The sequence below is a fragment of the Falco punctatus genome (assembly GCF_963210335.1).
Source record: "Falco punctatus genome assembly, chromosome: 10".
NCBI classification, from domain to species: Eukaryota; Metazoa; Chordata; class Aves; order Falconiformes; family Falconidae; genus Falco; species Falco punctatus.
This window is the reverse complement of record NC_137590.1, coordinates 2,328,172-2,352,451: the sequence shown is the minus strand read 5'-3', so window position 1 is coordinate 2,352,451 and position 24,280 is coordinate 2,328,172. Positions and strand designations below refer to the sequence as shown.

At 51.3% G+C, this 24,280-nt stretch overlaps 1 protein-coding gene across 2 annotated transcripts; it reads left to right on the top strand.

Annotated features, from left to right (window-relative positions):
- Positions 1 to 212: 212 nt before the first annotated feature.
- On the top strand, positions 213 to 24,050 carry ZNF341 (zinc finger protein 341). 2 transcript variants are annotated; one of them, XM_080403768.1, is made up of 15 exons: positions 213 to 341; positions 4,651 to 4,761; positions 5,904 to 6,091; positions 7,218 to 7,370; positions 8,053 to 8,292; positions 9,453 to 9,645; positions 10,888 to 10,972; positions 12,031 to 12,221; positions 13,185 to 13,378; positions 14,194 to 14,402; positions 15,835 to 15,931; positions 17,350 to 17,482; positions 17,921 to 18,032; positions 18,850 to 18,920; positions 20,031 to 24,050. In XM_080403768.1, exons 1-15 carry the CDS (start codon positions 311 to 313, stop codon positions 20,543 to 20,545), a joined length of 2,523 nt encoding a protein of 840 aa, XP_080259894.1. In that variant the 5' UTR covers positions 213 to 310; the 3' UTR covers positions 20,546 to 24,050. The 2 variants fall into 2 exon arrangements, with proteins under 2 accessions (XP_080259894.1, XP_080259893.1); XM_080403767.1 differs by lacking the exon at positions 213 to 341 and having other exon boundaries at positions 359 to 4,761.
- The last annotated feature ends 230 nt before the right edge of the window (positions 24,051 to 24,280 follow it).

The window sequence follows — 24,280 nt, the reverse complement described above, 5'->3', positions numbered from 1 at the left end:
GCAGGTGCCGCGCCGGCAGCCCGAGCGGGGCAGGTGCGGCCGCCGGGCGGTTCCCGCCCCTCTCGGTGGGGCCCGGCCTCCGCGGATCCCTGAGGCGCTGCTAGAGGCGCCGCTCCGCCGCGGTTCAAGTTAAACGCGAGCCCTCTCCCTCCCCCGCCAGGCCCGGCCGCACGCCCCAGGGTGTCGCTGCCCAGAGCAGGGGGCCGGGCCCCGGCCCCGGCGCGGGCGGAGAGCGCCCCCTGGCGGCGGGCGGCGGCGCTGCTCCCGGTGCCCGCTCCGGCTGGCGGGTCGCGGCCGCCCCGGCTCCAAGATGGCGCAGGCGATCTTCGAAGCGCTGGAAGGTAACGGGGCCGCCGCGCCGGGCCCAGCCGGGCCGCGCCGGGCTCACAGCGGGCCGCGCCTCTCCTCGCTTCCCCCGCCCCAGCTCCGCCGCCCCCGCCGCCGTGCGGGACGAAAGGCCGCAGCAGGGGCCGCCCTGTGAGGCCTGGCCCGGCGCGGCGCGGGGGGCTCCCGGCAGCTCGGGGGCGTCCCCCCTCTGCTCCCCCTTCCCCGGCGGCGGCGCGCACCGGCGCGGCCCCGGGGCATGCGGGCGGCGCGAGCGGCCCCGCGCGGCGGCGGGGGCGGGGCGGGACCGCAGCGGGCATCCCCCGCCGGCTGCCCGGGGCTCGCCGCGCCGGCCCCGGTTCCTTGGGGCCCCCCTGTCACCTCTCGGCCCTGTGCCATCCCCCCCGCGTGAGTCCGGGCGTCCCCGCACCGCCCATCCCAGTGCCCTGTGCCCCGGGCAGCCCCGGCTAGCCCTGTGCCCGGGGGCAACCGATCGCCTCCCTGCCCCTGTGCCCAGTGCCCCCCATCGCCTCCCTCATTGTGCCCAGTACCCCCATTGCCTCCCTGCTCGTTGCCTTGTGCTCATTGGGGCACTCCCGTCACCCTCATTTCTGTGCCCAGCAAACAAGATCACCAACCCCAGGACCCCCGCGTCACTCATGTGCCCCTTGCCCTCCCATCACTCCTCACCCCTGTGCCCGGCAGGCTGGGACACCACCGTGCAGCTGGGCACCCTCCTGCCCTGCATGCTGGGGTGCACCCCCTCCACCCCCCAGGGCTCACGCTCCCTGCCTGTCCTGGGGATGGTCCCTGAGGTGGGTGCTGGCCCCTGCATGTGTGTGTGGGTCCACGTTCTCTGGCACAGCCAGGGCAGTGCCCAGCTTCTCTGCACTCTGAGTGTGTGGGTCACGCTCGCACTCATGCGAATTTTGTGTTGGGACACTGTTTTACAGGCAGATGCCATCTGAGGGGAACTGTTGGACGTGCCAAGCTGTGGCAGTCTGACGCTGAGCTCAGGGTCCGCCCGTTTGGAGAAAAAGCTATTTCATAAGGCATTTATTTCCTAAATTGAATTACGCATGTATTTTCCTTTACGGGGGGGGATGCCACTGACTGAAAGGCCTTGCATCAGGATTGTCGCCCTATGCTTTGCAAATAGCACCTGTGATTGCAGCAGCAGAAAGAGGAGCAAAGAATAAATATTTCTATTCTGTTAGGTTACTTGGTGCATTTGACAGCACTCTGTATAATCAGGTTCTCTATTTCCTCTTTGCAATCAGCTCCTCATTGTATGGGTTTCCTTGCAGAATTCAGGAGAGCAAAACATTTTAGCAAATTATGAAAAGAATGTGGTGTTTTGTGGTTTTTTCTAAGCCCACCACAATTGGCAGCTTTTAGTAGTTGAGCTTGTTTGTGTTGCCTTGTTGATTCGATTACAAGTCGATGGTGACTTGGCATTCATGTGCAGTGCTGAGAGCACCCGTGTTCTCAGTGGGTGCTGTGGGGCAGAGGTGCATTTTTGCCTGTTGCTAAAGCACCTGGTGCTCTTATTGGCAGAAAAAAGACTCAGTATCTGAAATTCAGTAGTACCTGGGTGAAACGGACATTCTTGTTTCATCTCTGAGAGAAATGTGGAAGGAAAAAAAGCACAAATCAGTACTCTTGTACTTTTATCCTGGCTTCCCCAAATCACTTTGTTTTTGTCAGGCTCTGGGGAAAGCCTGCTGCTGCCAGGAGAGAAGAGTTGGCTATTTTTTTTTAGGTTTCATCACCGTACATGCGTGCTGGCTGTAATCAGTGCAGGATCAATCCAAAGCTTTCCCTGGGGTGCACAGATGGCAGTGAACAGTATCCGTGTAACCAAGTAACTGCCTGCTTGTCTTCATGAGTTACTAAACCTTGAATTTGGTGATTTCCCTCTGCGTTAAGTGTGGCATTGTGCATTTACCCTGTGAAACTCTAGGGACTCTGTGGGCATTTGTGCAAATTGCCAAACGAATGAAGATCAACATAGTTCTGTTGTCTTGGGTAACTTTTCTCTGGCAGAAGGCTGAATGCAACACCGACAGTGTTGCTGCATTGTTGTCGCCTGTCCTCAGATCTTGGCCTCTCCTCAGGCTTCTTCCTGCTAGTGGGACAGAGGCAATCATCTGGCTTTTTTACTTGGAAGATCTGGCTATGTGCCAGAAGGAAGCCCAGTTGTCCATTGCCAGGCACATAAAGAGTAGCGTTCTTGATGCAAACTGTTCTTAATTGTCCCCATAATATACTTAATCTGAATTTTTGATCCCCCTCTTTCTTTTGTCTTCTGGTAGCTTACTTCTGCTGAAGAAGGGCTGTTCCATTTCACTGTCTGGTTTGGATGTGCCAACAAGAGCCTGTGCTGCCTTTGCAGTTGACCAGGAAGTTATTTGTACAGGAGGAGGTCTATTTTAAAGAAGGGCTTTGACTGGTGTGAGAAGATCCACGCAGGAGTGCTGCAGGAGCCTTCTGCCAGTGTGGCTGTCCTGCAGGGCTGGTTGCAGCTCTCTGTGCAGGTGAAGGCTTGCAGAACTGGACCTGCAGCTTTGCTGTGCCTCCGTGTGATTTATGTGAAAGGGTTCCCATAGGTGCAGTGGTAATTTTATGGTAGCATGTGGAGTATCGTGATCTGCTGCTTTCCAGTAGCTGCTTGTGCCCTCTGCTCCCCAGCAGCTGGAGAGGGGTACTCTCCTCTTTCCCATTGACACGTGCAGTGTTTGTGACCTCTTCTTAGTGAAATGATGAAAAAGGTGTTCACAGAGTCTTAACGTTACTTGCTTCCCACTGGAGATACAGGAGAAATGAGTACTTAGGGTGTCTTTAAAATGCTGTGGATTATATGGGTACTCACCATCAGGACGCTAACATCCTGATTGTCCAGGAGAAAATTTAGAATTACAAGAGGAATGTGCAGTGGCGGTTGCTTCTGCTGCCCTTTTCCTATAATATATGCTGTGATCTGTTACTGCATTTTGCTGTCCTTGCTGGTGCTGTTTGCTGAGCGACCTCTCATCAGGAGCTGACCTTACCTGAACTACTTGGAAATGATCAGACTGATAGATTTTCTTTTTATTTTGGCACATAATTCTGAGTTCAGAGCTTTACAATTTTGTTTTGCAAAGATCTTGAAGGAAAGTGAAAAGCAAAGTAAGATCCCCCCACCTTTCTTTTCTCCCTTAATTCACAAGGTTTAACATATGACCTTGGTATGCTATCTGTTTTGTTGTGACTTCCTTCTCATAAAGGAATGGTAGGAAGAGTGCTGCATAAAAATCACCTCTTCTCTCTATTTTTCTCCCATAATCAGATTGTTCTATGTGTCTTTACATCTGATTTCTAAAAGGAAAGTGTGATGGGCTTAATCTGCTGGTCGCATGCCACTGGCCAATTTGTCTCCCTACATAAGCAGTCCCCTTCTCCTGCATTTATTTGGAATATTTTAGAACATTTTAGCTGTAGCAAAAAATATTTGTGCCAAAGCAAGTGAGCCGATTCTGACAACAAATCTGGCTGGGTATGTGTGTTTTCATGGAGTCCTGAGAGAAATAAAAATCGGAGAGAGCAACTCGCAGCTCTTGCTTGAGAGGAGCCTGTAGAGGGGCACAGTCCTGGGAGTTGGGGGACCACGGGGTCCTGCTCTCCTGCATGTCCCAGAACTGGGGTGGCAGCTGGTGACAAAGTTGGTCCCCCCAGAGCATCTCTCCCAGGAACCCATACTTAATATTTCCTTCTTAAAACTGTATCTAAATCCTCCTGTAGTTCATAGCCCTGTGTCTGATCAGATCTGGGAATGCTGGTCTTGAAATCAGGGAGGCATTTCTAACACTGCTGCTGAGGCAGAGTTGTGCACACCCAGGGTTTTGTCTTCACCAAGCTCAGTGCTTGTCTGTGCCGCATCATGCCATGTCCCCAGGCAGATCTACCCGGGCTGCTACCCCACCTGGCCCATGACATCCCAGATAGCTACAGCTACTTCTTAGCTCTTTTTATACCCACTGTTTGTAAGCATCCTTCTTCTCTCCAGAAAATGCCTGAAACCAAGCCCTCTTTTGGCTTTCCTTGCCCTTCTTCCCTTTTCTTCTTGTATCAAAGGAATGTATGGAGACAAGTGGGAGCCTCGCTTTAGTGTGATAGTTAATGCTGTGGAGTAGAGGGGAATGAGGAGGTGGGAGTGGCTCTGTGGGAGAAGACAGCAGTAGCTGGCAAGCAGCTTCCCTCCATGACTCATGAGCAAGATCCCAGTGCCTGAGGGCTCCATGTTCAGGCCGAGCTTGATTTACTATCCATGCTTGTGTCTCCTTTCAGGAATGGATAATCAGACGGTGCTGGCTGTGCAGTCCTTATTGGATGGTCAAGGAGGTGTGACGGATCCATCTGCTCAAAATGTCAACGCCTCCACTGCCATCCAGTCGATGGGTGAGTCCTGGTAGCACCAGGAGAGCGAGACAAGAGGCAGGAGGGCTGCAGACCTCTTCCTGCAGTGTGCACTCATGACTGTTGGAACAGCTGGCACAACAGCTGTACATGCTGGGTGCTGCCATGAACATTGTGAGCCCTCAGTGGGACTGGGCAGAGCAGGAGGAAGGAAGCAAGTGCCCAAGCAAGCAGAGATGCTTTTGGAGATGGTCATGACAATAGACTTGACTGTGCATTCCCAATAAAGACGTGAAGGGAGGGAGAATCTGCTCTCCCTGCCCCTAGTGCTTGTTACTGTTCACATTTTTTTTTAATGAGCTATTCCTTATCTTATGGGGTTGTACAACTACTCCAGTCATTGAGTATCTCATCTGTGTGAATGAATACAGGAACTGGTCATTTATGTGCACATGAACATTCAAGTGCTTGACTAGGACTCTCTGGGTGGATACCGAGTTACCTCCTGGAGGAGTTACAGTCTGTGTCCCCAGAAATGTTCTGCTTCAGGCTGTGAGTCAGACAGGAGGTACAGCCTTGTGAGTCCAACTGGATCAAGTGCAAATGGTGTGTGCTTGTGTGGTTTGCTAACACTGCAAATTTCATCTAGGACAATGTAACGGGCTTGTCTTCTTTCTGCTTTTAATGTGAAGCAGAGGTGTGAAAGACCAGCAGTCTTGCAGGGGGGTGGCTTTCAGACACAGGCTCCCAATGACTCTGTGCCCTGATCCAAGTTACTTCTCTTCCTTTGTGCAACCTGAGTAATAAAATCTGCCTCAGCCAGCATAAAGTAGGTGCTTTGGAAGAAGCTGTTTTGACTAAAAGCAGAAGGTGCTACAGGAGCAAGGCTGGGCTGGTTGTTCACATCTTTGGGATGAGAAGACAGACAATGGGATTCAGTTTGTCACGGGGAGGTGGTGGGTTTTGTATATGGGAGTGGAGTTGAGGTGGGCTCAATCACATCAGTTAGCTTTAGGGAGAGCCTGGGACTGGGGAAAGGGACAATTTGATCCCTCCTGAATGTGATAGCTTTGAGGTGCTAAGATCCAAAAGGCATCTATTTTCCTACAGCTTTGGTTGTTAGGTATAGCACTGGGGAATGCAGAAGAAAGCCTGGAACAGTGATCTGGTCCTCTTAATTGCAGATGATGAAGATGTTTTCCTCTGTGGGAAGTGTAAGAAGCAGTTCAACTCACTGCCTGCCTTCATGACCCACAAGAGAGAGCAGTGCCAGGGAAATGCTCCTTCCCTCTCCACAGTCTCGCTGGCCACCAACAGTGTGTATACCCCCTCCATCACATCGGTGCAGCAGGCTCCGAGCGCCGGCCGGCAGGTACTGTGCTGCAGGCAGAGGTTTTACTGCTCTGTTGCTGTGGTTCTGGGAGCTGGGGGGGCCTCTGGGTGATGCTTTTAGATCCAGTGGTGCCTCATGACTGACCTCTTTTCTAAGAGGCTCAGCTGTGGTTCTGTTGGCTTTTGACCTCATGGTTAAAGCTGCCTGGTCCTTTGCAGTGGGGTGTCCTCCAGCAAAAGTGTCCGGTAGCCCTTTTATGAGGACAGAAGAGGTTTCATATTGTGTCTGTGCTACAGCCAGACTTTGGTTCTACTGAAGAGCCCCAGTGTCACAGCCTGGCAGGCCGGGCATTTGCATGGGTACACACTGCACAGTGCTCAAGGTGGAGTGGCATTTTCTGTCTGCTGGGCCATGGTCTGGCTCATGGGCAGAAGAGGAGGGCAATGTCTGGCAGCTTCATCCCAGCATCCCTGCTCTCAGTTTCCTGCAAATAAGCCCACATTATGTGGTGTGATGAGCATTAAGGGGTTATCCTCTCTGGAGTAACTCTCCCTCCCAACAGACTTCTTGGGAGCAAGTCCTTTGTGTATGACATGCACTGTGCCTGCAGTCGTGGTGGTTTTCAAAGTGCTTTCAAACCAGCTGTTTTTTTCAAGTTAACATAGTGCTAGTGGATGGTGCTGCCCAGGGCTGCAAACACAGGTTGTTTCCACCCAGGAAATAGGACAGCCTCTCTCCCCTCCTATAATCCGACTCTAGTCTGAAGAGATGGGCCTGATGTTCACCCTCTGCAGCCAGAGTAGCTTCTCAGTTCTCTACCTTCCCTAGCTAGGGGAAGGGAAGCACTCAGGAAAGGCTTGAACTTGTGTGCGACCAGTTTGTCCTGCAGATCTTCTTTAATAACCCTTGATTTGAATTGTGGCTAGTGGCCACTTTCCTGAACCTTTTTACCTCCTTTTCTGAACAGTTTTTCTGGAGCTGCCTTATTGTTAAGGACTAGAAATTACCATGGACTCAGCAGGAAGCTGTAGATACTGTGGCTCGTCTGCTGACCAGAGGCTGTGAAAGCAGAGACTCCCAAGTTTCACTAAAAAGCAGCGTCACCATTTTTTGTTTACTGTTTTGTCCTGTTGCTGGTCAACAATGCATCCTTGTTTTCTTTCAGCAAATTTCTACGTACATCACAGTTCCCCCATCACCTTTGATTCAGACCCTGGTGCAGGGCAACATCTTAGTCAGCGATGAGGTGCTGATGTCAGCCATGTCTGCTTTTACATCCTTGGACCAGCCCATGCCAACAGTGCAGCCCCCAGTGCAGGTAAGGGGCATGTGTGGGCCTGGGGAGTCCCGCTGCATGGGGTTATGTTTGCACAGCAGGAGCCCTGTCAGTCAATTGGACTCCAGAGATCTGCTTTGGTGCTGAATCCTGGGCACCTTCCCAACGTGACAGCCAGGCTCGGGAAGGAGCAATGGATAGATTACAGGATAGCTCCAGCATTTGATCTCTCCTTGCGTCCTTGTTGCTGGATGGTCAAATCATTGTAATGTGGTCTCTCCAGCTTTTTGTTGAGCCCCTGTGTAATGGCTGGCTTCCAGAGCTCTTGTCTGTTTGCTCCATGGATCCCTCTTCCACCTGGGATGGTTGTTCTGGGCTCTTCCCAGAGCTAGCCAGCCTGTATACATTCTCCATGCTCTGAAAATGTTCTTTGTAACCAGAAGGATTAAAAGCTTTAAAAACAAAGTAACAAAATCAGTGGGGCTTGATCACTTGGGTTTTGAAGGAGGCAATGTCTACTGGAATGTCATGCCAAGCCTCTGCAAGCCAGCAGTCTGGTCCAACTGGGCAGTTGGACAGTGCTGCGTTGTGTCAAGACATCGCTGCTGTTCCTGTGGGTGTTGTTTTGAATTGGGACTGAGAACGTGTGTGAGGGCGCAGCCCCTCTAACTCATTGCTGCAGCATTTTCAAGGTCTTGTCTGTCTCTCCCTGTTCTGGTTTTAGAGCAGCTTGAGTATGCACGCTGGGGCTGGCTACCTCTCCCAGCCCCCGCCACCTCCACCTCCCCCACCACCACCCCCTCCTCAGCCTCCACCGCCTCCCCCCCCGAACATGGGGGCTCCAGGGCAGCCCAGTGCCGGCGGCAGCGGGGTGGTCGAAGTGTACAGTGCGCCTGCTCCTATGGCAGCAAACAGCGCAGTGGAGATCCAGACGCTGGGGATGCAGCCCTATCCGCCCATGGAGGTAAGGCCAGGGGCTGTCTGCAGGGGCTCTGTCCTCCTGGGCCTCTTCTCTAACAAGGCTGCTTGAGAGCTGCCTGGACTGGAAATGTGGAATTGGAGTCTGGGAAGGTGCGTTAGGTTATTTAACAATGATTATTTCCTCTGGGAGAATGTACTGAACAGAAGTATGTTGGCAAGATGATGGGGATTCTCAGAACAAGAGAAACAGTTAAGAGGGATGGAGGACTTGGCTGGCACAGGCTTAGGAGATCTGAATGTCTGCTGTGGTCGAGGGATACCTGCAGGTGTTGGGAGCGAGAGGGAGGTGAGGAGAGGGGCTTACCTCCCAGAGAGGTACAGAGCCTCATGCTGTGCACTAGAGGCTCCACCAGAGAGAAGAATTCACTCTAAATATCAGAGTTTGACAGGGCAGCTTTTCCTAAAGAGGCACAGGCAGGGGTGGATTTACCAGTGGGTCAGCTGTTCGCAGCCTCTATGTTAGCGTTGCCATTCACAACAGAAACTACTGGGTGTAACAGGTTTGTCAGCCTTATCTTTGTAGCTGGCATCTGATCTGGAACTGCCAGTGGTCAGAAATGGTTGGGGATGTTGGATACATAGTGGTCTGTGTTAATTTACCACGGTGGGCTATAGAAACTCCCTCAAACCATATCACCCCAGACTGATGCCTCTGTCTTTTTCTAGTGTTGGTGCTGAGGTAAACAGCTGTGCTTTGCCACCTGGAGTTTTCTTGTGCTTCCCTTCTGCAGTCCTGCCAGGACAGGCAGCAGGGCCTGGAGATCCCACCCTTCAGGGCTGGTGTGAACTCACAGGGTCAGTGGTGATCATTTTGGTAACCTGCTCTGGAGGGATAAGAAACTCTTCTAGGCATAAGACATACATGAGGGATTAGATGGCTCCTTCAGTGTTTCTTTGCTGTCCTGTTCCTGCTGTAATAACTGCTGGATGCTTTGTGATGTTCAGCAGGTTGTAGAGACACTGTGCAGGTTGTAGAGACACATTGTTGGACTGGTGAACCAGAAATGTGACCCAGTTTGGCAGGAGGCAGAAAACTCAGCCAGACCATAGCCCAGTTGGCGAGTGTTGCTGAGGATGGAGGTTAGGGCAGAGTATAACTCTGTGCAGCAAACCTGTTTCCACTGATAAATTGCACTCTTGCAGGTACCAAGCCAGTGTGTGGAAAGCCCCGTGTACCCTTCTCCTGTGTACAGCCCTGGGAAGCAGGGATTCAAGTCTGAGAGCTCCAGCGCTCCCACACCTTTGACCAGCACAGGAGGCGGCAGTGTGGTTGGTTTTGATTCCACCTCTGCTCCCAAAAGCCGGCGCTGCAAAAATGAGAGCGGGCTGCAGGAAGGTAAATGCCCTTATAGCATTTGCCCTGTACTACCTGTAGGCCAGCACGCTTATTGTGTTGTGGACTGTTGAGCCACAGGCTCTCCAGGCCCTGTAGGGTGGCACTGGCTGTGCATGCAGCTCTAGAGGAGGAGCACAGTGTCCTACATGAAGCTATCAAGAGTAGGTGAAAGTGTGGACATACTTCTTGTCTGTCACCTCTGAGTGCACATGAAAGGATTGTCACTGTGCTGCTGCGTGGGCCAGCTTGTGCTAAGTCTCTGCAGCTACATGCTTATTGGATCACACCTGAAATGGGGACATTTTGCAGAGTAAGGTGTTAGAGCTTGGTCCGTTTTAACCCAAGGAAGACTGCCCAGTCGCCAGGCCGGTGTGCTAGTTACGGCCTCGCCCTGGAGACTCTTCCCAGGGGCTCAGCAGACCTGTCCCTGCTGTGTGTTTCAATGTCTGTGAAGAAAGCACGCCTGTCCCCAGGTCAGGCAGGACAGGGGCATGCCCCATTACAGGATGGAGGAGCATCAGATCCTCCGCTGGCCAAGCCTGCCCATTGCTGGTGTGGTGCAAGCACACCTACCTGAGTGAGAGGGAAGGTCCCAGACGTGGTGTGGAGGAAAGCCACGTGGCCTTCCTCCCCAGGAAGGTTGGGCCTCTGGAGTTACGACCATACGGATGCTAGGGTTTAACCATATTTGCAGAGGTGTGAATGATCATGCAGGCTGCAGCTCTCAGTTCAGAATTTCCTAGAGCAGCCCACAGTTCTGCTGTTCTCCATTGGTTTATACCCCATCATAGTAGACAGAAGATGTGACTGACTGATCTTCTGGATGGGAGAAATATGCATGTGCTGTGACTGATGTCTGACCTTGGTGAGTTCATAGGAGAGAGCCAGAACTGGGGCCCTTCCTTTCACTAATCCTGTGTCTTTTCCCAATGCCCAACATGCCTTTAAAGTAGGTGCTTTGTAGCACAGCTGCAAGGGTTCCTGGAGTGGTTAATGCCTCAAGGGGATGCCCTGCTTCCTCCGCTACTACCCTCCTCGCACTTGTAGAGTTGGCTCAGGCTACATTAAATATACGCTTGTGCCCATAACCTCTCCCCACTCTGGCCAGGCAGATCTTATCCTTTCATAAGCCCTTTATTTTTGGTCCTGAATAGACATGCCTTGGGGTGAGGGCCCTGTGGTGCAGGGGGGACAGAGCTGTGCTGTGTGATCTCATTCCTGTGTGTGCTTTTGCTCTTTCAGGCAAACCCAAGTCCCCCAAGCTGAAATGTACTTACTGTGACAAGGCCTTTACCAAGAACTTTGACCTGCAGCAGCACATCAGAAGGTAATGGTGCTGCTAACTCAGACACAGCAGAGTGGGTAGGGTGGAGGTGGGCACAGCTCCGCTGAGGGAGTCTGCACAGCCCAGTAGACCTTGCGTTTGTCACATCCCAGAATCTGTGCTGCACTGGGAGGTGATCTTTATCCCACTCACTGCAGGACACCTTCTCCCCAGGGGCTGGGGTGAAGGCTGCATCATGGACGTAATCTTCTTGCTGATTATGGCTTGGGACTATAGACTTGTTTTCCTTGCTGATGAGACTTTGAAAGCCAAACCTGTTGTCACCTTATCACTGGAGCAGCAGCATCTCCACTGCTTGCCTCTGTCCTTTCCTCTACTCTCCCTCCCTACTAAGCTGGAGCCTTCGTGTTTTCTGGTGCTAGCAAACTGTCAGCCAAGCTCAGTGTCTATGTAGGGAGCTCATATAAGAGAGCTTTTCTCCGTCAGGAGGCAGTTGAAATCTTCAGTGTTTCCCCCAGCAGAATCTTCTGGACTCAGATGAGTAGGAACAAGTGGTGTTTGCCCCCCTTCACAGTCTGGACTGTTCATGTGATGTACTTCATGTGTTAGAGAGTCTGCTCTTTGGAAGCAGAAGGGCAGAGTAGAAAGACCTTTCTGCTGTGGACAGGAGAGAGCAAATTCTGGGAGATCCAGGGGCTGCAAGCTAGAATAGGCATGTGTGCAGGGTAGGGTGGTGTGATAGGTAATAAAAGGGTTTTACCCCTGAGAAAGTGATGGGGTCCCCAATGTCCCTGCAGAGACCCTGACAACGAATGCCCCGATGTTGCTGCAGAGCTCTTTTTCTGTCCCACTGCTTCCTTTGATCCCTTGTCATCCCGAGACCACGAGTGTTTTGTCTGTGTGCCAGGCTTGTTTCTCCAGGCCTCTCGCTATCAACTTACTCAGGTTAATGAGGTCTCAGAGCCGGTGTTTGGCTGGTCCAGGTGCTGATCTGCCAAGCAGGGTGCCTAGCGCAGCCCTGCAGCAGCCACCCCACGTGGTCCATGCCTGGGGGCTGTCTCCTCTCTGCTGGCTGCTGATATGGTGCTCTCTGCCTTCAGTCACACAGGCGAGAAGCCCTTCCAGTGCATCGTGTGTGGCCGAGCCTTTGCCCAGAAGTCCAATGTGAAGAAGCACATGCAAACCCATAAAGTGTGGCCTCCAGGGCTGGGGTGCACTATCTCCCGCAACTCCATCACAGTGCAGGTCATGGCCTTGAATCCCAACCAGCCAGAGGACGAAGAGAACACAGGTTTGCTGCCTGGGGATAGCCTGTGCATGGGGCAGAGCAGTGATGTGGGGAGTCTGCACATCCCTGCATCTCCACACAGGGAGGGAGGGGAGACAGGAGCTGTGTGCACTGTTTGCATTCCTGCAGCACACACCAGAGAAACGAGTCACATTTGCTGGACTCCAGCTGGCAGCCGCATCCTTTTGTACCTCCAGCTACGGTGGGATTCAGGTGCTGCTGGAGACAGCGACTCCAGAGTCTGTGCAAGTATGCACGTGCAGACAGGGTGAGGTGTCTTCCCCCTTCTCCCTGGCAGGTGCAGCTTTGGCAGTACATGAGCCACACTTGACAGCTCTGGTCTAGTGGCCAGACAAGCCAGTGGTTTAGCACAGCGCAGTGCTCTGACTTGTTTGCAATGTGCAAGTCATGCCTGGGCTGGGTCTGGTCCCAGCAACCAACGGAAAATACTTGAGGCAGAGAAGAGCTCCTTGCTGGCAGATGGTGACTGGTCACCAGTTTTTCTGCTGGTGACCTCAGTCCTAGTAGGAGGGGAGAGAATGCAGTGACAATGTCATGTCTAGGACAAGGGCCTGCTGGAGCTGCTCTCTGCAGACTTCATGGACTGTGAGCTACTGGCTGGATCTTGCCTCTTGTCTCCCGCCAGAGGTGGGAGTAAATATGGCTCTGGTTCACAGACGGCCTGCTCTGCTGACTGCTCCACAGAGCACAGTTACACCCCTGGAAAAAGAAAATGGGTTAAGGAGAGGAAGATGGAGTAGTCAGATCCCTTAATAATCTCTAGAAAAAATTAAAACTATGCTGTTAGGGAGTAAGATTTGTCTGATCAAAAGAATCTGTCTTTGAAAGGAAGCAAGAGCCTGGACCCATAGCCAGGCCTGGTATGTCTCGGCACCGTGGTGCTGGCAGAGCAGCTTTCAGAGCTGTCTCATGGCAGGCTGTGACTTTCTCTCTCCCATTCTCCAGGTTTGACTCAGGCCTCAGGGAACCCTGTACCACCGCCCCAAGACATGAGCCCCTTGGATGAGAGCGAGGCAAACAAACTGGAAGCCAAGCAGGTTGTCTTGATCGATAGCTCTTACCAGTGCCAGTTCTGCCCCAGCAAATTCAACACCTATTTCCAGCTGAAATCACACATGACACAGCACAAGAATGAGCAGGTAGGGACAGAGGGTGCCCTGTGTTGGTGGTGAGATTGGGGTGGGCTTCATATAGTGCGCCAGCTTCCAGGGTCTGTCCTGAGCCTCTTGCTCTGTAAAGCTGCCAGTGCTTCCCATGCAGCTTAGCTCTCTGCACATCTGGGTTGCAGGTGTGTGGTCTTGGTGGCTTTGAAAAGCTCCACTGCCTCCACCCTGCTGATTGAGAAGTCAGCCAAGCAGGTTTGGATGGCTAAAGAAGCAGCAAAGAAGCGCAGTCCGAAGTATTTGATGTAGGTGGCAGCTCTCAGGTTGTGGGACAGTCACTGCTGGGGTGTTGTGGTCTCAACCACACAAGTGGTTTCAGGCACTCACACCAACGCACCTTTCTCCCACCTTGCTTTCATAGGGGAGTGCCCTGATGGTCTGTCTTTGCAGAACATTCAGCTCCCAGCAGGTTCTGCCATTCACCTGGAACCGTCAGCCACATTTTGATGCTGAGCTGCTCTGCACTTTTCTTTAAAGACCCTTCCTCTGAGGAAGACAGCAGAGGAAGGGGATGTTTTACCACCACATTATGTCCTGCTGCAGTGCAGGGCAGGGTTTCATTGCTGTGTGCTGACTGAATGTGGGTGTGGTGGGATACTCTGGAAACCACGGTGCTGCTTTGCTAACATCAGCTCAGTTGCTTTCCAGCACAGTGGGTCAAGGGGCAGTGGTCCCTTTCTGTAAATGACTCAGTGGTTATGATTTCCAAAAAGGAAGGCCACTCTCTTGGCAGAGGATTTTCCCCGTCTGTTTCCATGGTGTGCCACTCCAGTTGCTCTCCCTTCTCCCAGGTGTACAAATGTGTGGTGAAAACCTGTGCTCAGACCTTCCAGAAGCTGGAGTCCTTCCTTGAGCACATCAAGAACCACCAGGAGGAGCTGAGTTATCGCTGCCACCTCTGCAGCAAGGACTTCCCCTCCCTGTACGAGCTGGGCGTCCACCAGTACTCCCACAGCCTGCTGCCCCAGCACAGCCCCAAGAAGGATGTGGCCGTGTACAAGTACAGTAGCAATCAGTGCTCACAAGGCTTGTAGGAGTGAGTGGGTGCAGAGTGTTTGGCTGAGAGCGGTGCAGACATTAGAGGGAAGAGGGGGCTGCATGTTTGGTGCCTGTGGTTCTTTTGGGCACCCAGGTGGCAAATGTGGGGCCCCTCCACCAGGCTGCTAGGGCCAAGCACTTTGAATGCAAGGAACCTTTTGGAAGGACAGTGAAAGGCTGAGATCAGTTACGTGGGAAGATCTCACTGCAAGTCCTCTTATCGCCAGTAAAGAGTGAGGTGGGCACAGCTGAACATGCACAGAGCTCAGTCAGAGACCCAGGGAAGCCCCTTCCCAGCCTGTTTTCTGTGATTAAACAACTGCAGCAAAGGGAGTGTGGGCTGTGAAGCTGTACCCAGAAAAAATCTCATATCCTTTTGCTGCAAAAGGGTCTATTACCTGGGAAGGCCTTTCTACTAGTGCAGAGAGAAGGGGTGAGGAGTTCCACGAAGAGCTCTCTGGAGCTTTTGAAATGCCTGTAGAGATATACATGAAGAGCAGGAAGCCCAGAAGATACTGAAGTCACCTAGGAGCTTCATGGAATAAATGTCTGCTGCTTCTTACACAGACCATGATTTCTAGTTATCTTTGCACTGTGGAGCTTCATCCTGCAGCTTGCTAGCGGGGATCTTTGAGATCAGGGCCCTGCTTATGTTTGAGGAGGCTTTAGTCTGATCTACGGAGAAATAGTTACACAGCAGATACAGCGTGAGTGCCTCTGTATTTATTGTCGGTGATGCATGCCCCCATTGCCCATTGTCAGCAGTCAGCTTTGGCAGAGGTCTCTGGCAGAAATATGGATATGTGAGAACGGTTGAGATAGGTGGAGAGGGCTCAGGTGGTTTCGGAGAGGTGGCAGTGTAAGCCAGTGTTGTTAGATGCCAGAGACCCCACATGGAAGCGTGTTGCTTTGTGGCTGTCCTGGCCATGGGTAACAGTGCTGTCATGCTGTGACCCCACTCTCAGCTACTTCATTGGGAGCTGCTGTATTTGTGTATTGAGGATGGAAAGTGTTTTAAATAATGTGAAATCATTACTTAGGGCTTTCCTCCATGAGGAAGCAGTGTGGAAGTATGTGCTCAGGTCTGAGTGCTCCTATGGGAGTCTGCGTGGAAGAGCACTAGCAGTTTAAAGGCTTCTTCACCCAATTTTCTAGCATCTTCCCCTTGTGAAGAAGGATGCTGAACGTGAGTGTGATTTGGCTATGTGGGTTGCCGAGGTTTCAGGGCACCTGGGTGGTTTTGTTATTGTCTGTATCAAGCCGACCCTGTCAGAAATCACCCTGGAAGGTGGCTGGTGAATGGGCTGGGCAGTCCTGGCTGGGGTCTGCTTGCAGCGTGGGGTTTGCTGGTGGTAGCCTTGATCACAGGCTCTGTCCTTTCTCTCTACATTCAGATGTGTGAAGTGTGTAAATAAGTACTCCACCCCGGAAGCCCTGGAGCACCATCTGCAGACAGCAACGCACAACTTTCCCTGCCCTCACTGCCAGAAGGTGGGTGGGTGACCACTGCCTGAGCCGGTCCTGGACTCATAGCTAGGGCTCTGAGGGGGACAGGAACCCTTCAGCTCCCTTTCCTCTCCCTTCCTACCTCAGTACAGACTGGCAGGCTCATGAGATACTTTTCAGAGATTGCATCCCTGGCCTCCAGCTCTCTGGCCTCTCATGCAGAGTATGTTCCTCCCTGCAGTGCTGGCTTTTCTCCTGGACCTGTTTGCTGAGCAGAATTTGTCAGGGGAGGTCCCTTATTCCCATGACAGCACAGGACTGCACACCAGGCTGCTGTCCTTATTTCTTAAAGCAAGTATACCAGGAGGAGTGAGGCTGGTTTTGGGAAGTCTTAAGAGTGCCTTTGACTGCTACCTCTGGCTGGAAGGGTTGGGCATGGAAAGCCCTGGGCCCTACAGAAGCTTGTACACCTCCATTGCTGTCCTTATCTCCTGTTGCAGCAGAAGTCTCTAGGTTCCCCCTCATTCCTCTCTTTTGGATGAGTGCTTTGTGTCCTTGGCAAAGAGAAACCTGTCTTGAGTGATGTGACTAGGACTGGAACAATGCCTGGGTAGGTTTTGGCTGGAAATACTCTCTTCAGCACAGCCCCTGAGGGGGTTTGAGGGGCAGAATTTTGTGGGGTTTTAATTCTAATAAATTATTTTTTAAAATCCAGACTAAAATTTGGACCCTTGCTCCTCTGTTTATAGCAAAGGAAATGAAAATCCTGCAATGAGGGCAGGGACAATCTCAAAGGAGTGACCACTCTGTACTGAGGTAGCTCAGGAAGGGGAAATGCACTCTTGCCATGGTTAGTAACCCATCTTTCTTACCTGTCTTCTCTCCACTTCCCCCACCAGCTGACAGATGCCCTTCTGAGCCTGTGTGGGACTTTCAGCCTGCAGCATAGCAATTTGAAAGCCCATTATCCACAGCGATATTTTTTACTTTTGTTTGTATTCTTACTAATATTGCTGTTTTCTGGAGAAACGAGAGCACAGCCCTGGGTACCAGAACTATTGGCTCTCCTGTGCCCCCCTCAGGTGTGTGCCTGCAGCATGCTCATTAGAAATTCACTTAGCCTGGGTATTTCCAGAATCCCCATTAGCCAAAGGAACCACTCATCCATTACTGGGAAGTAGAAACTGAAGTTAACACTGTTACAAAATTTAGCAGCCAGGTTTCAGCTTACTCATTTCTTAAGGATAAGAAGCTTACGTTGTAGGTTTGTTGTATTTTTTTAAAGCTCTATCTGTATTTTCCTTATACAAACCTGAAGGTTTTCTCAGTGTGTCCTGTCTGAGAAAGCAGTCACCATGAGCTGCTTAGGCTTTCTGCACAGGCTACACCTCCCATGCCCATGCAGGCTCAGTGATGTCCCTTGTGTGCTGCCAGCTCTTAGCCTTGTTTTTGTGTATTAACAGGTGTTCCCCTGTGAGAGGTACCTGCGCCGCCACATCCCCACGCACGGTGGGGGCAGCAAGTTCAAGTGCCAGATCTGCAAGAAGTTCTTTCGCCGGGAGCACTACCTCAAGCTGCACGCCCACATCCACTCGGGTATGGGCTCCCACGGCACTGCAGTGCTCATTATATCTCTATACTGTAGTCCGTGCTGCCCCCTCTCATACCCTGGCTATTTTCCTGACAACCAGAGTAACACAGCTGACTGTACAAGTCATTTTTAGTAACATGGGTTTGGGGTACGGTACTGGTTCAGCCTCATGCCCAGTACTGCACCAGTTAGAAGTGGGGCACAGAGGTGGCTACCCTACTGCCTGTGGTTGCAGAAGCTAAGGAAGCCGGCCCTGGAGAGCAGGAGCGCAGGGCACAGTGTGGATTGTATCCATCCATTTACTCATCAGGCAGGGTAGTGAAGCTTGGGGAAGTTTATAGAGAGGCAAAGCGGTACAGCTGCTATAGTGAATCCTGTACGTGACTAGAGCAGCCCTGTGTGACTGGACTTTCCCTGACTCTCGGTTTCTTCTTTTTTTCCAGGTGAAAAGCCCTTTAAGTGCTCAGTGTGTGATGCAGCTTTCAATCGGAAAGACAAACTCAAGCGACATATGCTGATCCATGAGCCTTTTAAGAAATATAAATGTCCCTTCTCGTACGTAGTGCGTCTCTCTGGCATGGCAGCATGTCTTAATGGGATTGGGATGGGGTTTAGGATGGAAGGAACATCTCCTGCATGTACCCTAGGGTACATGTGTGGCATCTACCAATCTACTGCTTCTTGGGGAGGTAGGAATGCTGTGTGCTGTTGAACTGGGAACCCAAAAGTCCCAGTCCTTTGTTATTGACTTCCTGTGTGGCCACGTAATTTCATCTCAGTTCATCAAGCCCTGTAAAATAATGCCTGCCTTCATGGGAGGCTTGGAGGGTTGCATCTGGGAAGCACGGGGGAAGAGAAGGCATATTATTGGACCACAAAGCGTAAGGTTGCCTGAATGATGGGCTCTCCCTGACTGCCATGTCTCAAAAAGCACGTGGCAATGTAGAAGCTAATGTATGAGCCAGAGAAATGCAGCTTTAGAAGGTGCATCCCCAAATCCATGGCACAGCCTTGGGCCTTCTGAGATAGCCAAGACTGACTGGCTTCTCTCTGCTCCAACCACCTTGTAGCTCCTTCCAAAATACTTCTGTCTCCAGCTGGGATCTTGAACCTGTGGCTTTTAGGAGCATTCATAGTGAGACACAGACCATGTGTCATCTAGCAGAAGCCACATGTCCCTGTAGCAGCCTGTTTATTTCTTGCCCCTCTCCAAAAGGGCTGAAATAGTGGAGCTCCTACTGAGACTGCACCGAGGGACTCATCCGGGTGCTGCTAAGGTGAAGGGTTGCGGATCTCCTTATGGTCCAGGTTCTGTTTATACTTTGATCCTCAGTTGATTCATGCTGCTCACCAGCATTTGTTATTGTTACAGAAGCCACACAGGCTGCAATAAAGAGTTCAACAGGCCTGACAAGCTGAAGGCTCACATACTGTCCCATTCGGGTAAGTGCAGCTCTGCCCATGCTGCCAGTGGTTGGGAATGAAGTGGCTGGGATTCACTGCAGTGCTGTGGGAGCACATTACAGAAGGGGTAAACCTGAGAAATAAGAGAAAACAAATTGTGAAAGTGCTTCTGCTTTATACCCTCAGAAGCATAGGAGGTTCTCTATGGTGTCCCTCCACCCACCGCTCAACTAACACAGCTACAGTGTGGTTTCTTGTGGGAGAATTTTCCACTGTGTGTGGTACAGTGTTTCCCAGATATAGGCCTAAATTCTTAATATAATTTATTAGGTTTAGATTTTTTTCTTTGTTGCTGCAGACCTGTTTAACTGAGCTTGCATTTAGAGCTGTGTCTAAGCTTTGGGCTGTTTTCTAAGGCAGTATAAATCTGAAGGCAGGGCCTGCTGGCAAGACTTAGAAGCAGAGCTGGGTTACTCAGAATGTTTACTATCAAATGAATATCCAGACTGCTCTGTCTGCTGCTCCCCAATATCATTTCACATTCAAAAGGAGATCTCTTGGGTTTTGATTCCCTTCTCTCTGTGTTCCAAAAATAATGCTCCCACTCCTAATAGAGATAATTTATTCCTATGGCCTAGGGAATGTTCAGACTTTTGTCTTTTGGGGTGAAACTGCAAGTCTTGTGCCTGTCATGTCCAAAGCCCTGCAGAGTGTGATCAGATGGGCCTGGGCTGACAGGGCTGTGGATGGTTTGTTTCAGACTGCACACTCCCATACTTGGGAGGAAAAAATAAAAAGTGAAAATGTCTTTACTTTATCAAATACACTTGAAAAAAAACCCCAACGTTTTGCATTTTCATCACAAGAACCTGACATTTTTTTCTGGTGATATTCTAATTGTGTTATTTGAGGCAAGAGTTATTGTTTTAGCCCTTTATAAACACAGACATTCAAGTTGTAGGCACTCACCCTTTTCTGACTGCAGATTTGCCTGGCACAATGTCTCCTCCCTTGTATCAGGGAACATCTGCTTGGAAGAGGAGGTGAAGTTGTCATGTGCTCCCTTGGTGCGGTGCAGATTTTCCTGAAGATCTGCATTGGGATGCAGGGTCTCTAACGGAGCTCTCTCTCCTCCTATGCTCTCTGCAGGGATGAAGATCCACAAGTGCCAGTACTGTAACAAGTCCTTCAGCCGACGAGCCCACATGATAGAGCATCAGCGCTCGCACACCGGTAACTACAAATACCGCTGCCCCACCTGTAGCAAAGGTTTCACGCGCCACAAGTACATGAAGGACCACAAGTGCCGGCTGGGCTCACCCAAGGACAAAGACCTGCAGCTCAGGAAGCCCCAGAAGAAGCGGGTGGCACGGGGGCGCAAGGCTGGCCTTTCCCTCCCCAACCAGCTGGGTCTGGCAGAGCTGAAGGACAGTGCTGCTGGGGAAAGCCCCCCTGAAGGTGGCCCTAACAAAGAACCGTTCCAGGAGTCGGATGCAGTCCTGTCCATTGTGGTTGGTGGGTCAGGAGCTGCTGACTCAGACCTCGTCGTTCCTGGCCAGCCCAACAGCCTCACATCCAATTTGGCCCTGGCAGAACTGCAGACTGCCTCAGACGGCCCCTGCACCATGCTGGCTGTCCCTGTTTACATCCAAACGACAGAGTGATAACGTTAGAGCCACTGTGTGGCTGAGGGCTGCTGCTGGGGCTGTCAGACTCAGTGCTGAAATGTATCCCATTGGAAAAGACCAAAGGTCTTGCGGGGAGGTAGATGGATATGGGAGAGAATGCCTTCCATCTCCACTTGTTCTTCCCATCCTTGGGCAGAGGCCTGCTTGGAAGCCACCGATGGCTACAAGGCACTGAAGAGAATGGCTCCGTTATTTCTTGTCCCTCTGCATCACTGGTCAGCCTAGGGCAAGAAAGACTAAGATCCCTGAATCAGGGTAAGAAGAAGGAGCATGCAAACTTGCAACAAACAGCTGCTGAAATCAGGTGGCTTTGCAAATCACAGCCTGTCCCATCTGTGGTTTTTCTGGCCTAAAAGCTGTATTGCCCAGTATTTGGGTGGCCTTTCCGAGAGCAAACAATTGATCCTTCCTAGTGGAAGCAAGTTCATCCTGAGATCCTTTGGGAACACTGTTCAGAAATACCCTGATAGACTTATCTCTGGTATCTTTCTCCTCTCTGTCTCTATCAGTAGAAAGATCACCTTGTCTGTACTACATGTGTTATAAACACCATGGACCTCATTTGCTGTGAGGAGTCAGTGGGTGGGAGCATGTGTGTGTGTTGGCTGTTCTCTGGTTGGTATTCTCTCCACAGTGTTTGTTCTTTTCATGGTTTTTCTCCATATCCAAGGATCTCCAAGTGCCTTAGACATCAACGAGTCAATCCTTGTGACAGTTAAATGTGACACCTTTTGTGTACAGCAGGGGAGACTAAGGCCTGGCTGAAGTGATATGTCCCCCAGGTCACACAGGAAACTTGTGATGCATCTGCAAGCCAGTTTTCTAGTATCAGCTTTGGAGTAGGAGCTGCAGGGTACTTCTGTGTACTTCTCTGTCAGCTGCTTCCCAGCCTGTGCATTCCTTTAGCTCAGTTCTGTGGGCCAGTTGTTAGTAGTTTCAGTGGGTCACTGGCAGGTGGGGAGTTGGTGGGGTTAGGTGACTGGGACAATTTCTGTTGTCCACTTGGCTTCTCCTCTCTGATTTCCTAAGTAGAGTCCCAAAGCCAACATGGGAACACCAAACCCAGGAACTGAAAATTCCCATTGTGCAGTGTTGGTAAAGGAGCTGCTCGAGCAGGTCTGGAGCCCAGCGTAGGTAGAAGAGCAGGCAAGCGTGCTGTTCCCTTCCCCACTGCCCTGCCAGGCTTCATCTTCCTTCCTGTACTGTGCCCAGCCTCTGGTTTTATGCTGCCACAGGATGCCCTGGCCATTGGGAAAGGGAACTTGACTCAGACCTAAACAACGTCACTGCTGCCTCCAGCTCCTCCTGAGACATGCTGTCCCCTTGTGCTACTCTCCCGTACTTTCTTCCTGTTCCATGTGTAGGTGAGCCGAGCTGAGCTTTCCCTGGTAAATTTGTGTGATGAGCTGCTAAGTTGTGTGTAGATGCAAAATGCTGTATTTCCAGCCTGTTTCTCTGGAGGTGGTCCAGAGCAGAGGTGGGTTCAGTCAGTCCTGGGTACCAAAATTCTGGCTGCGGAGTCCCCTGCCTTGCTGTCTGGGAAGTGGTGGGTGTTCTGGCCACTGGAGCAGTCAGCGCAGCGTTACTGATCTGACCGGCCTGAGGCTGATGCCTGCCTGCAGCCTGCCTGAACTCCAGCCCATTGCTTGACTTTGTGGTGTTCTTCCTGGCTCCTTGCTCAAATCTTAAAAATCTTAAAACCTTAAAAATAGTAGCTTGCAGAGACAGCGTGTTTGTGCCATATGCGTTGTGGTGTCTCCTCCTAGTGGCATGTGCTCCTAGACGGCACCTGATTTAACAATGGATTACCCTGTCACCCCTGGAGGACTCTCATATGGTTCCTGTCAGGATGGGTGCCACCACCAGTTTGCTTTGCTTACTCACTTCCCTAACCCACTTTTTGCCCTTTTCCTTTTTTTGTGATGCTTCTGTACCTCCTGCTGTTGGCAGGTGTTAGGAAATGGAGTACAGGGCTTACAAGGGGAGGCTGGGAGAAGGGGTGTTGTTTGGGCTTTAGAAAAGGTTAAGGAGAGGTCTTGCTGCTGCCTACAGCTGCCTAACAGGAGGAGTGGAGAAGGTGAAGCCAGGCTCTTCAGAGGTGCACAGGGATGGGATGACAGGCAACAGGAACGTGCTGGAACATGGCAACTTCTGACTCCATACAAAGAAAATTCTGCCAAGAGGGTAGTCAAAGTAATGAGGCTGCAGAGAGGCCCTAAGTCAGTACTGAATTTGACAGAGCACCCTGCTCTGAGTGGATGAGCTTGAGAGGAGGTGGCTGGGCTGGAGACGTCCAGGTGGCCCTTCCTACCTATGTGCTTCTGTGAAATGTCTTGTCTGGTTTGAAGGGCAGAGTTTATTTGCCCACAATGTTTATTTTAAATACTTAGCTCTCACAGGAGGGGAACGGTATCGGGAAGTAGTTTGCTAAACATACTTTTCCTGTTTTCCTCCCCTCCATACCCCACTGTACAGTGTCATTATGTGGTCTCTGGTGCCTGCTGCGGTGCTGCAGTCAGGTCTGTTTTGAGACAACGATGTGTGGGTGCAGCTCAGAGGCACTGTCTGCAGGCCTGGCCTTTCCTTCCTGTCCCCAGTTTCCACCAGCTCTATGCACAGGCCGGTCAGTCTGAGCGAGATGTTGGAAGCTGGTTTCCACTGGCTAACGCTGAGTGTAATTCAAGGAGTGGAAGCAGAGCCGCAAAACAGCCTTGTATGTGACTGTGGGGCACGAGGGATGAAAGATGCCACCTTGTTTGCTTGATAGCCATTTGCGTGCATGGTAGTGTTGAGCTGGAACAAGTTTTATCATGAGCATAATGATTGTTGTTTCAAAGTAAACCTCAGAGCAACTGTGTGTAAGATAGTGTAACAGAGGTCCCTGATCAGAAGCAAAGCTGGGCTGGATGGTTGTGTGGCTCTTGCCTTTGGAGACTCTGTGGATGCGAGTCCTATGCATGTCTGACAGATATTGCAGCCCCAGGGGCACTGGCAGAGTAAAGGGATGGGTGACTGCCTGCAAGTGTGGTGGCCCCTGACCCCTGCTTCCCAGCTGGGCTGGCTGCACAGGAGCAACAGCAGGTCCTGGCAGCCCCTGCAGAGCCGGGTGGGTGCTCCTGGTGCCTCGCTGCCCTTTGTGTGGAAAGGAAAAATAATACGGTTATTTAAAACAAACACCCTCTCCACTGTAGCCATACTGCCTGCAGATTAAAGCTTGTCATAGAGATAAATACTGTGGAAAAGAGAATTCAGTTAGAAAGCTAAATGCTGTCACTGAGACAGTGTGAGTTACATGCAGATCTCAGTACAGATTCCCAGTGTTGTCAGCTGGGAAGCTTTCCTGCCCTGGGAGTGAGTAATTTCTGTAAGCCTCAGTGGATTTTTCTTCTGTATTTTGCCTTTGTTACGTTATCTGCTGCTACGACATTAGCAAGGTACAATGCGGCAGGATCCATTATACAGCTTCGTTGCCTAACTCCCACCTTGTACCTAAGGAGGCTGTCTTTGTATTACCAGTGCAGTGTGCTTTCCCACTTGCTGAGGGCATGAAAAAGCTCTCTTGCTCAATAAGCAGTTGTTTGGCTCATTTTTCCTCTTGGCCATTTAGTGGGTATATCCCAGGCTGCTTTAAAGAGCACAAACTAGCCCAGCCCTGCTCAAAAGCAATGATTAATTTTTTGGGGTGATTTCCAGTGGTAAACACTATTATTG